This window comes from Haematobia irritans, chromosome 3 (assembly GCF_050003625.1).
Source record: "Haematobia irritans isolate KBUSLIRL chromosome 3, ASM5000362v1, whole genome shotgun sequence".
NCBI lineage: Eukaryota > Metazoa > Arthropoda > Insecta > Diptera > Muscidae > Haematobia > Haematobia irritans.
In genome coordinates this window covers 148,839,775-148,852,461 of record NC_134399.1, presented here as the reverse complement: position 1 = coordinate 148,852,461, position 12,687 = coordinate 148,839,775, and the positions used below count along the sequence as shown (strand labels likewise).

Sequence of the window (12,687 nt, the reverse complement as noted above, 5' to 3'; positions counted from 1 at the left end):
AGTATATGGTCTCTAACACCTATGCAAAAATTGGTCCACATCGGTTAATAATTCAATGATTAAAACCGCTATGTTCATCGTAATTAAAGGAATAGGAAAAACAATTAGGTAATATGGGGGACAATCTAAAAATTTGAAGCAGAACAAAAAGTGAAGCAGATTTTTGGAAGAAGGAGTGACGAAGTAAATTTTGTGAAAATGAAGCAAAATACTTCGATTGAAGTAGTAGCGCCAGCACTGAAAGTCATTCCTTATGAAATTCAACTGTGATAGTGTGATTGATTTATAGTTGGCTGGGAAACTACAAGTGGCTATCGTTAGAGTCCCTCTAGCATTTAAATGTGAATAAATATTTTTATTTCTGTTGCTATGATAGGTTAGGTTATGTTAGGTGGCTGCCCGATGTATCAGACTCATTTAGCCTATTCAGTCCATTGTGATACAACATTGATGAACTTCTCTCTTATCACTGAGTGCTGCCTATGTTAAGCTCAATGCCAAGGAACCTCCTTTTTATAGCCGAGTCCGAACGGCGTTCCACATTGAAACTACTTAGAGAAGCTTTGAAACCCTCAGAAATGTCACCAGCATTACTGAGGTGGGATAATCCACCGCTGAAAAACTTTTTGGTGTTCGGTCAAAGCAGGAATCGAATCCACGACCTGTTGCTATGATACTAGCAATATTGCATCGCCTCCAAAAAATGGATGAAAACAAAACAATAAAAACTCCAAAAATGATCTGAAAAGTGAAGGCCAGATTTGATTGAAATCCCTGCCGCAATGGTAAAAAAACTTGCTCCTGAGCTGAACAGATCCGTTGTCAGACATATTAAAACATTAAACTAAAACCATGCAAAAAGTGCTAAAGCTCACCGATGCACAAAACAGTTAGACTGGAAAGAGCAAACGAGTGGATTCGCTTGCACAAAAGTGCCCAGTTACCCAAGAGGTCAGTTGAAAAATTTGACCTTCGGCCACTAGAACTCCACACCCGCCTCCGTACGGCCGATGGTCGCTCCTTGCTTGTATTTATCGACCTAGGTTCCAAATAAATGCCGAATATTATCGGAAAAAAGTCCTAAGGACGGTATTGAAACCTTGGGCATACGAACATTTCGGCCGCAACACACACTGAAAAAAAATGTTGACCTAATATGGAAGATTATGCATTTTAAATTTTAGGACTCGAAACTTACGCAATACTAAAGACAAAATTATTTCAAATAATGACATTTTAATTAAAAGAAAATTTATAATCCTTGCTTCCAAAAATTTTTTTCATTAAATTTAGGACACAAATCTTGAAATTTTGCGTCCCTCTGTTGAAGTTGTAGATCTTTGAAGTAAGGCAAATGTTCATTAAAATAAAGAAAAACATTTTTAATTTAAAGAAATGGTCTTTAACTCAACTGACACATTGAATTTTTAAATTTAAGATGAAAATGCTATAAATATAGGCTAAGACTTAGGATTTGCGTTTTTGGTTTAAAGTTTTTTTAAGCATTAAGAAAACAGTTTTTACTTTGAAGTACTTGGCATAATTTGGATTTTGAAAGTAGAATTTGTTTGTACATGAAAACCTTTATTAAATATTGCAAAAAGAGAATAAAAATTCGTTAAATGACATCGGTATCTAATTTTTATTTTATTGAACCGGATCCAAGTAAACTTTTTTTTTAGTGCATGGACATTTCATCAGGAGGTTCCTCGCTTCATTTTCACCGCAGAATGGTCAAAAAAAATTCCCGAATGTCAATTCTTGGACTTTTGATATCCTAAGGCGGTATTGAAGACCTGAAGAGCAAAAAGGTTTCGGCCGCAGGCTATGGTCATTCCAACAGGACTCAGCACCATCGTATTAAAGGGTGATACGGTCAAAATTTGGTCAATATAAACTTGACGTATTTCTTTCAATTTTGCATTTAAAAAACCTGAACACCCCTCATTTTGAAGGTGTGTGTGTGTGTAGAATGTTGCTCCTATTTTGATTTTGGAATTCACTCTTCAGTTGTCAAAATGCCGTCCACGCAAGAAGAGCAGCGTATCAAAATTTTGCTCGCGCATCGCGAAAATCCGAGCCACTCGCACGCAAAGCTGGCAAAATCGCTAAAAGTTGCCAAATCAACCGTTACAAATGTAATTAAAGTGTTTGGGGAACGTTTGTCGACAGCCAGGAAGTCTGGATCGGGGGGGAAATCGAAAACCGGAAGCCGCTGAGACGACAAAGAGGGTTGCCGGTAGTTTCAAGCGAAGCCCTAACCTCTCTCTCCGAGATGCCGCAAATAAACTGGGTGTATCGTCTACAACCGTGCATCGAGCCAAAAAACGAGCCGGACTATCAACTTACAAGCGCGATCCCGGAGGCTGTACACGACGATGCTGACGAAGTTTGACTGCGTGGTAATGGACGACGAAACCTACGTCAAAGCCGACTACAGGCAGCTTCCGGGACAGGAGTTTTATAGGGCAAAAGGAAGGGGAAAGGTAGCAGATATTTTCAAGCACATAAAACTGTCAAAGTTCGCAAAGAAATATCTGGTTTGGCAAGCCATCTGTACCTGTGGCTTGAAAAGCAGCATTTTCATAGTTTCCGGGACTGTCAACCAAGAAAATTACTTGAAAGAGTGTTTGAATAAACGTCTGCTGCGTTTTCTGAAGAAACACGGTTGTTCCGTACTGTTTTGGCCGGATTTGGCATCTTGTCATTACGGTAAAAAGGCCATGGAGTGGTACGCCGCCAACAACGTGCTGGTGGTTCCCCAGGACAAGAACCCTCCCAACACACCAGAGCTCCGCCCAATTGAGAAATACTGGGCTATTGTCAAGCGGAACCTAAAGAAGACCAAAAAAACTGCTAAGGACGAGCAGCAGTTCAAGGCAAACTGGCTTTCTGCGGCGAAGAAGGTGGACAAGGTGGCTGTACAAAATCTGATGGCAGGTGTGAAGCGTGAGGCCCGGCAATTCGGATTTGGAAAAGCGAAAACCTAACTGAATATTTTTCCTGAATTTTATACTAATTGAACTTGAAAAAGAAATTTAATTTGATTTTTTAAATAAACGATTTCACCGATTTACACTCGTTTTCCCTTGACCAAATTTTGACAGTATCACCCTTTAAGCACGCGTCATCCAAGATAACCTGAAATTATAGATTCCTCACTTCATTTCTACCGCAAAATGGCCACCAAAATCTCAGAATCTCAATCAAGGTTGCCACAGTTGGTCGAATTCTACCATAAATGGTAGATTTTTTATTGTTTAGTAGATTGTAGAATTCTTGATGTTTTGGTAGATTTTGCAAAATATTCCTCTCCAATTAAGAGGAACTTCCCAAATGTTCTTTATAAAATGTTGACAAAATTTTCTATAGAGATAAAATTTTGACAAAATTTTCTATAGAGATAAAATTTTGACAAAATTTTCTATAGAGATAAAATTTTGACAAAATTTTCTATAGAGATAAAATTTTGACAAAATTTTCTATAGAGATAAAATTTTGACAAAATAAGATATTTTTGTTTGGTAGTTTTTTAGTAAAATTTTCTCTAAATTTTGGTAAATTATTTTTGGGGGTTAATTTTAGGATTTTTGCGCTTGGGACATTTTAAAGAGTTGTGTTGGCACTAGAAATTACCAATGTGGCGCAACTTCGCCGGGAATGGGCCAAAATACCACAGCGCCACATTACTGCACACTGAAAAGAAGCATTCTCCCTTTCACAGGTTTTGTCTTTACACTAATAATATGGGTTCCGATCCTAAGAAATGTAAAGATTATTCAATCTAAATTTTACAATGAAATTTTAATTAAAATAAGGTTTATAACCTTTGTTTCAAAAAAAGAAAAATATTTTTAAATTTAGTACACAGGTCTTGGAAATTTGCATTGCTCCGTTAAAGTCGTATGTCCTTAAAGTATAGAAATACATTTTTGAAAAGAAATCATCCTTAAATTAACTGAAATATTGAACCTTTAGATTTAAGATAAAAACACTTCAAATATAAGCTAATACTTATTGTAAGGATTTTTATGGTTTAATTTTTTTTTGCATATGAAAAGCTTTATTAATGTCTTGGAAAGAGGTAGTGAAATGGAAATTCCATAATTAAGGTTTGTATCTTAATATTATTGCCAGATTGAAAAACGCTTTATTGCTTTCAAAATATTCCCTATTAAAATCTGTACACTCTTGCCTGCGTTCAAACCAATTTTCGAAGCACTTTTGCCACTCTGATTGGAAGTACCGCCTCTTCAGGTTTCGAAAAACGTTGACCTACCATACAAATATTTCCAGAATATTCACTTTAAATTTAAATTCGACTATTTTTTTCTAAATCGCCCTTTTTGCTAAATTCTATTGGTCGACCCTGAAGAATATAAAAAGAAGATATTCCACTCTTGAATCACTAACACACGGAAGTCGTCCATGCTGAAGGAGTTTAGTTGGAAACATTAAAGTAGGTTGAATCATTTCAAGATTAGTATAATTTCAATATTACTTTTATGTAACTACGTTTTCACCGATTTATACTTTGTATGTTATTTTGAAGTCAATTTCACAATAATTACATAAACATAATCTCTGAATAAGTATTTGTATTCTAATGTTTTAAGCCAACATTTTATGTTTGCTTATACTCCCAAGAAGACTTAAGTATTTACAAGACAAACTAAGCATTGCCAGATAATTTTTGTTTCTTCTTTATTTGCCTTCTGTAATATTTAAACTTTTTAATTAAAACATATAACCATACAACATATTACATATGGTGGAATTTTTTTGTATACTTATTAAAAAAAAAAAAAACAACAATGGTTTAAATTTGTATTAGCTCCATATTAAGAATGGGGAAATTTTAACATAATTTTTGGTGAAATCATTTGTGAACTTTCTTCAATTTTCAATGTCATATGTATGTATATATACATACTGTAATTTAGTTACTGTTTTTGTAAAACTTTGCTTACCTGATCCACGGAACCATAGTGGTGCCTTGAAAACACTCCACGTCTGGATATTAATTCAGTGGCTGATGAACTGAAATGAAAGATTAAATATGAAACGTATTAGGATTTCATTTGGTTTGTTTTTTTGTGTTCTTCGTTCGTTTTTAAAATGAATTCATTAGAAATAAAATAAACATAAACGAGATTGACATTAAATTAGACAAAGGTCCCTGTTGATGTGCGAGTGTATACGAGTGCGTATGATTACTAACAATGACTATCTATGATAGTTGGTAACTCATACGCACTGGTGACTGTTGAATATGTAATATTTTGTTAACTTGTGAGCACGGTTTTCCCATATACGATTTTACATAGTTTGGTATTCATTGAAAAATATAATTCATAATATAGAGGATGTTTTAAGGTTGAACATAAACATCAATCTAAAGACCACTATGACAACACTTACAGGACCATCTCTTTTTCATGACATTTTGCATAACTAAATCACAAAGTGGCTGTTCGTTGCCTATGTTAAGTCCAATGGTCTGGCAGCAGCATAAACAGTCACACGTTCTTTTTACTTCTTGGGCTTCTAGAATCCCAAGTCTGTATCCAATTTGCCAGAAATTGGAAATCTAGAGGTATTTTCGACCATAAAGAGGTGTGCCGAAAACAGTGATCATCAGTCCATGTTTTAGTATATCCCCCATAAGAACGATCTCCCGATTAAACTCCTTGGGTTTCTAGAAACCGTATTGTTTATCCTATTTGCCTGAAATTGTAAATATTCTGGTATTTTGGGCTCAGTTTTTATCTGTCCATTTGGTAAGGCCTCCATATAGTCCGATTTCACTTCTTGGAGGTATAGAAGGCGTACAGATCATGAAAATTGTTTGAAACTCAATGTAAAATTTCCACATTTTACTTCTCGGGTGAAAATCTACAGATTTATGATTTCAAATCAAGACGTGATTTTATAATTTTCTTGCACACTTACAAGAGATGTTAATGATTCCTCTAAAACTCAGAACAAAAATGGTTCTTATAAATCCAGAATTTGATATAGTCTTCATAGATAAAATCTTTAAATTTATCTTCGGGAAGTGTAATGGTTGTACTGCTCTGCTTGATCTGTCATCAAACTAGAGGTGTGCACGTAAGTAATATTTTGCTCACGCTCACGCACACTCACGACGGAGAAATCTTATTCACGCACACTCACGACGATATTTTTTGGTAGGACTCACGCTCACACACGTTCACGAAAAGAAAATTTATACTCACGCACACTCATGCACGAAAAACTTTTAAATGTCACGAACATTTTCGTGAGTCACGACAATTTCGTATCACGTGCACACCTCTACATCAAACCCCCCTGAAAGGAAACCCTAATATTTGATTCGTGGTGGTGCGTATTTAAGATTCGGCCCGGCCGAACTTACTGCTTTATATACTTGTTTTTTGTTTGTTTTGCATTCTGATATTCGCTACAGAAAAAAATATTGTTGTTATACCCTCCATCATAGGATGGGGGTATATTAACTTTGTCATTCCGTTTGTAACACATCGAAATGTTGCTCTAAGACCCCATAAAGTATATATATTCTGGGTCGTGGTGAAATTCTGAGTCGATCTAAGCATGTCCGTCCGTCCGTCTGTTGAAATCACGCTAACTTCCGAACGAAACAAGCTATCGACTTTAAACTTGGCACAAGTAGTTGTTATCGATGTAGGTCGGATGGTATTGAAAATGGGCCATATCGGTCCACTTTTACGTATAGCCCCCATATAAACCGATCCCCAGATTTGGGTTGCGGAGCCTCAAAGAGAAGCAAATTTCATCCGATCCGGCTGAAATTTGGTATATGGTCTCTAACAACCATGCAAAAATTGGTCCACATCGGTCAATAATTATATATAGCCCCCATATAAACCGATCCCCAGATTTGGCTTGCGAAGTCTCCAAGAGAAGCAAATTTCATCCAATCCGGTTGTAATTTGGAACATGGTGTTAGTATATGATCTTTAACAAACGTGCCAGAATTGGTCCATATCGGTCCATAATTATATATAGCCCCCATATAAAACATTCTCCAGATTTGACCTACGGAGCCTCTTGGAGGAGCAAAATTCATCCGATCCGGTTCAAATTAGGAACGTGGTGTTAGTATATGGTCGCTAACAACCATACCAAAATTGGTCCAATCACACAAAAATTGGTCTATATCGGTTCATAATAAAATTTTCATCATTGTCAATATTTTATTTCTATAGAAAATTTTGTTCAAATTTTATTCGGTTCATAATCATGGTTGCCACTCGAGCCAAAAATAATCTACCAAGATTTTATTTCTATAGAAAATTTTGTTAAAATTTTATTTCTGTAGAAATTTTTGTCAAAATTTTCTTTCTATAGAAAATTTTGTCAAAATTTTTATTTTTATAGAAAATTTTGTGAAAATTTTATTTCTATAGAAAATTTTGTTAAAATTTTATTTCTGTAGAAAATTTTGTCAAAATTTTATGTCTACTTTGTCAAACTGAATTATATACGTATTGGATCGATCTTTTTTGATTTATTATATACCACGTATGGACTTACATACAATTTAGAAGATGGTGTTAGGAGGTTTTAAGATACCTTGCCATCGGCAAGCGTCACCGCAACTTAAGTAATTCGATTCTGGATGGCAGTGTTTAGAAGAAGTTTCTACGCAATCCATGATGGAGGGTACATAAGCTTCGGCCTGGCCGAACTTACGGCCGTATATACTTGTTTTTTGTTTAATATTATCTGTTCGACATTATTGAAATCGGTTCAGAGGTAGATATAGTTCCCATATATATCTTTCGTCCCATATGCTACCATATTACCACATATGCCAAAGTTTTGCTCCCATCTACGTGAAATTTTGCACAGGGAGTAGTATTAATCTTCTTACTATGCATGCCAAATTTGGTTGGTCGGTTCAGATTTAGATATTGCTCCCATATTTAAGCCATAAAATATATTTACTTGATATTTTTCATATCATTTCACATTGATTGGTGTACAACTTTTTTTTTGCTGACTGTATATATCGTTCGCCCAATTTACACAGATATGGCCACAGAGGCTTAAGTTTTACTTCGATTTACTTGAAATTTTACACAGAGTGTAGAATTAACATTCTCACTAAACATGCCAAATTTAAATCGGTTCATTTATATCATTAGTCCGATTTATACACATATGACCACAGAGGCCAAATTTTACTCCGATTTACATGGGAATGAATTGGCGGAATATCATATGGAAAATGACGGTGAACTGTCTGAATTAGACAGGTAGCAATTTTTGGATAGTAAAAACGGATTTAAATTGGATAAAAATCCTCAATGAATGCGAAAACATGAAATTTTTCGTGAATCTTGTTTTAACGGCTCTAAATAAATTACAAAAAAATGAGTATTGTAGACACATTATCGGCGAACCTATATTTCTTTTTTGCCTCATGAAGGTCACTGAGGATATTTAAAAGTAAAAACCGCTTGCTATATGTGCTACCATGATGAGAAAAAAGGAAGCGTCCTACAAGGCAAATATGTGGGTAATATAAAAAACCAGTATGTGTGGAGCACTTCTGGGTGCAAACCAAATGCTACAGTTGCCCAAAATATATATATTTTGAGTTTTTATTTCCACTTTTTTATTTGTATTATTTTCGTATGAAATAATTCAAAACAAATCAACTAAAAGTTTCTTAAATCAAAAATATTTAAATGTGTAAATAGTGGCAGATTTTGAAGAAGAATACAAAAATGTATTGAAAAAATGCTGTATTGTAAAAAATATTGTTAAATACCCTACGGGAAAATGATCAACCACCGAACCGGTACAGCACTAGTCCCTGGTGTGTATGGACTAGTCCCAGTTCTGGTCAAAACGTATGGAAGGGCCAGTCGCTTTAACATGGGCTTGTCATTAACGGGGAAAATTTACATTTTAGGACGCGTCATGGACTCATCCCAAAGGACACGTACTGGGGTGAGTCCTGCACTGAGTGCAAATTGCATAAAAAATGGATAAATATTGGTGAAATGGCAAGAGTTTCAAAAAAGAAAATTTACATTTGTATATAGAGTGCCATAGCTAGGATTAACCAAAAAAATCATTTAAATTATTTAGAGACAACAAAACAGCCGCAATTTGTGTTGTTCTTGTTGTCTTCAAATTCAACGTGACAGAAGAGCCATGTAGTCTGCACTCAGCAAGTCATAAATGCAATACTCAAAGCTCTCTTTAACACATTATGATACATTCTTTAACGACATATGAAAGGACAATCATTTACATCTGAGAGTGGTATAAAAGTTCTCATAAATAAATTGTTAGTATCCACAAAGATAATGGGGTGTTTCAAAATAAAAATGTACCCAGCCAAAAAAGAGCTTCGGATCCTCAATTTGTGATCCGGAAGTGGTAAAAATTGGAATTTTACATAGGACGGAAGTATTCAATTTTGAATCGTTTGCATTGCTTTAGAAGTTGTGCCTTGGAAGAAATTTAAAAAATTAAAAAAAAAAAAATTATCAACAATTTCACATAAAATTTGAAAGTCATTCTTTTTTTATTGTTTTTAAGATTTTTTCTGCATTGAATTTATTGGTATGAACCAGTGCTGTGGAGTCGAGAAAATTTGTTATAAAAATATAATTTTTTAATTTTATTTTTGAGAAAATTTGCTATTAAAATAAAATGTTTAAATTTATTTTTTGAGAAAATTTGATATAGAAATAAAATTTTGAGAAATTTTTCTATAGAAATAAAATTTTGAGAAATTTTTCTATAGAAATAAAATTTTGACAAAATTTCCTATTGGAATAAAATTTCAGCCAAAATATCTATAGAAATTAAATTTTGACAAAATTTTCTATAGAAATAAAATTTTGACAAAATTTTCTATAGAAATAAAATTTTGACAAAATTTTCTATAGAAATAAAATTTTGAGAAAATTTTTTATAGAAATAAAATTTTGACTTAATTTTCTATAGAAATAAAATTTTGACTAAATTTTCTTTAGAAATAAAATTTTGAAAAAAATTTCAATAGAAATAAATTTTTGAAAGAATTTTCTGCCAATATTCGATGGTCTTAAAATTAAATTAAAAAAATAAAATCGATTGTTCGAAGTATTTTAAATAAATTTGTATGGTGGTGGGCATTAAAATGCATCGATTCAGCCCATCTGCTAGTGTAACATTCTAGTCTAACATTCTTGGAAATTTCCAATAACATTCCGTAATTGGAAGTTGATTTTCATTTACAATCATGCTGTACATTGATCGAATGAATAACGCAAGGGAAACTTATTTGCGTAAAAACTTTTTTAGTTACAAAAATGTGAAGTGTTTTAAAAAATTTAGTTTAGCCGGAGTCGATCGAGCAAAATTTTTACAACTCCGACTATGACCCCACAGGCCTGATATGAACATAGATCTTTATACGCAAGTTAGATAATTAATTTTTTCGGACATACACAAAAAAAACACTTTCCTCTTCAGTGTTGAACAAGCTTTGTATTTCCCTTTTATTTGTTTTAAATGATTTTTTTTGTCAGTAAAAGAAACCTTTGTCTAAAATTTCGTTACTAAAAAGGAAAGGTCTTCTTTCAATGTACTTGCAACAAAGAAAATTTCATTGGTGCTTCAATTCCTATAAAAAGCCAAAAATTTAATTAACCAAAACTAAAGTAAATATTTTATGACAAATGGAAGAAAATTTATTAGAAATAATTAGGTTTTTTTATGGTAAAGAAAATTTCATAATTTGAAGAAAAGAAAAATTGATTTTTAAACTTTGTTTAATGACGACACGTAAATTGTGTTTTCTTAATGCATTTATCATAGTGATGTGCACTTCATTTTTTTATTCATGCCTATAAAGTGTAAAATGTTGCCACATATATTGAACAATGTTGCATGAAAAATGTGGGTTAATTTTAGAAAATTTTGATTATATTTGGAAAATTTTATCTAAACGGTATTACAACGCAGACATCACGCCGATATCACAAAAGTATGTAAATTATTTTTCAAAAAATTCAAGAAAATTTAGTAGTTATAATTAATTTTTATCACGTCAATTTTGTAGTTTGAAGGAAAAAATTGAAGTTCAAAATTGCAAAATATCATTAGTGCTACATGAAGTTGAAGATGGGCGTAGTAAAATTTAAAAATTTACAGAAATAATGAACTATTTTGTGTGAAGTAGAAATTTAGTAAATGTTTATGCTTCATTTGTGGATATATTTTTATACCCACCACCATAGAATGTTGACGGGGGTATAATAAGTTTGTCATTCCGTTTGTAACACATCGAAATATCGATCGAATCGAAATATAAAGTATATATATATATATATATATATATATATATATATATATATATATATATATATATATATATATATATATATATATATATATATATATATATATATATATATATATATATATATATATATATATATATATATATATATATATATATATATATATATATATATATATATATATATATATATATATATATATATATATATATATATATATATATATATATATATATATATATATATATATATATATATATATATATATATATATATATATATATATATATATATATATATATATATATATATATATATATATTCTTGATCAGGGAGAAATTCTAAGACGATATAGCCATGTCTGTCTGGCTGTCTGTCTGTTGTAATCACGCTACAGTCTTCAATAATAAAGCAATCATGCTGAAATTTCGCACAAACTCGTCTTTTGTCTGCAGGCAGGACAAGTTCGAAAATGGGCTATATCGGTCCAAGTTTTGATATAGTCCCGATATAAACCGGCCTCCCGATTTGGGGACTTGGGCTTATAAAAACCTTAGTTTCTATCCAATTTGCCTGAAATTGGAAATCTAGAGGCATTTTATGACCACAAAGAGGTGTGCCAAAAATGATGAGTATCGGTCCATGTTTTGGTATAGCCCCCATATAGACCGATCTCCCGATTATATTTCTAGGGCTTCTAGAATCGATAGTTTCTATCCAATTGGAAATCTAGAGGTATTTTAGCACCATAAAGAGGTGTGCCAAAAATGGTGACTATCGGTTGATGTTTAGGTATATAGATGGTGGTGGACCGATTTCCCGATTTTACTTCTTGGGCTTCTAGAATCCGTAGTTATTACCCAATTTGGTTGAAATTTGAAATCTGGAGGTATTTTAGGACCATAAAGTGGTGTGCTAAAAATGGTGAGTATCGGTCCAGGTTTTGGTATATCCCCCATATAGACCGATCTCCCGATATGGGGTCTTGGGCTTATAGAATCCCTAGTTTTTATCGAATTTGCATGAATTTGGAAATCTAGAGGTATTTTAGAACAGTAAAGAGGTGTGCCGAAAATGGTGAGTATAGGTCCATGTTTTGATATAGCCCCCATATAGACCGATCTTCAGTTTTTACTTCTTGGGCGTCTAAAATCAGTAGTTTTTATCCAATTTGCCTGAAATTAGAAATCTAGAGGTATTTTAAAACCCTAAAAAGGTGTGTTGAAAATGATGAGTATCGGACCGTGTTTTTATATAGCCTCCATATAGACCGATCTTCAGATTTTATTCTTAGGCTTATAGAAACCGTAGTTTTTATCCAACTTGCCTCAAATTGGAAATCTAGAGGTATTTT

At 32.9% G+C, this 12,687-nt stretch overlaps 1 protein-coding gene across 1 annotated transcript in view; it reads right to left on the bottom strand.

Annotated features, from left to right (window-relative positions):
- LOC142230123 (GTPase-activating Rap/Ran-GAP domain-like protein 3) overlaps positions 1-12,687 on the bottom strand; it is a 333,099-nt gene that overhangs the window by 139,063 nt on the left and 181,349 nt on the right. Inside the window, exon 2 of the mRNA XM_075300757.1 lies at positions 4,971-5,040. Within this exon, the coding sequence (XP_075156872.1) occupies positions 4,971-5,040 (70 nt within the window). The remainder of the gene's footprint in view (positions 1-4,970; positions 5,041-12,687) is intronic.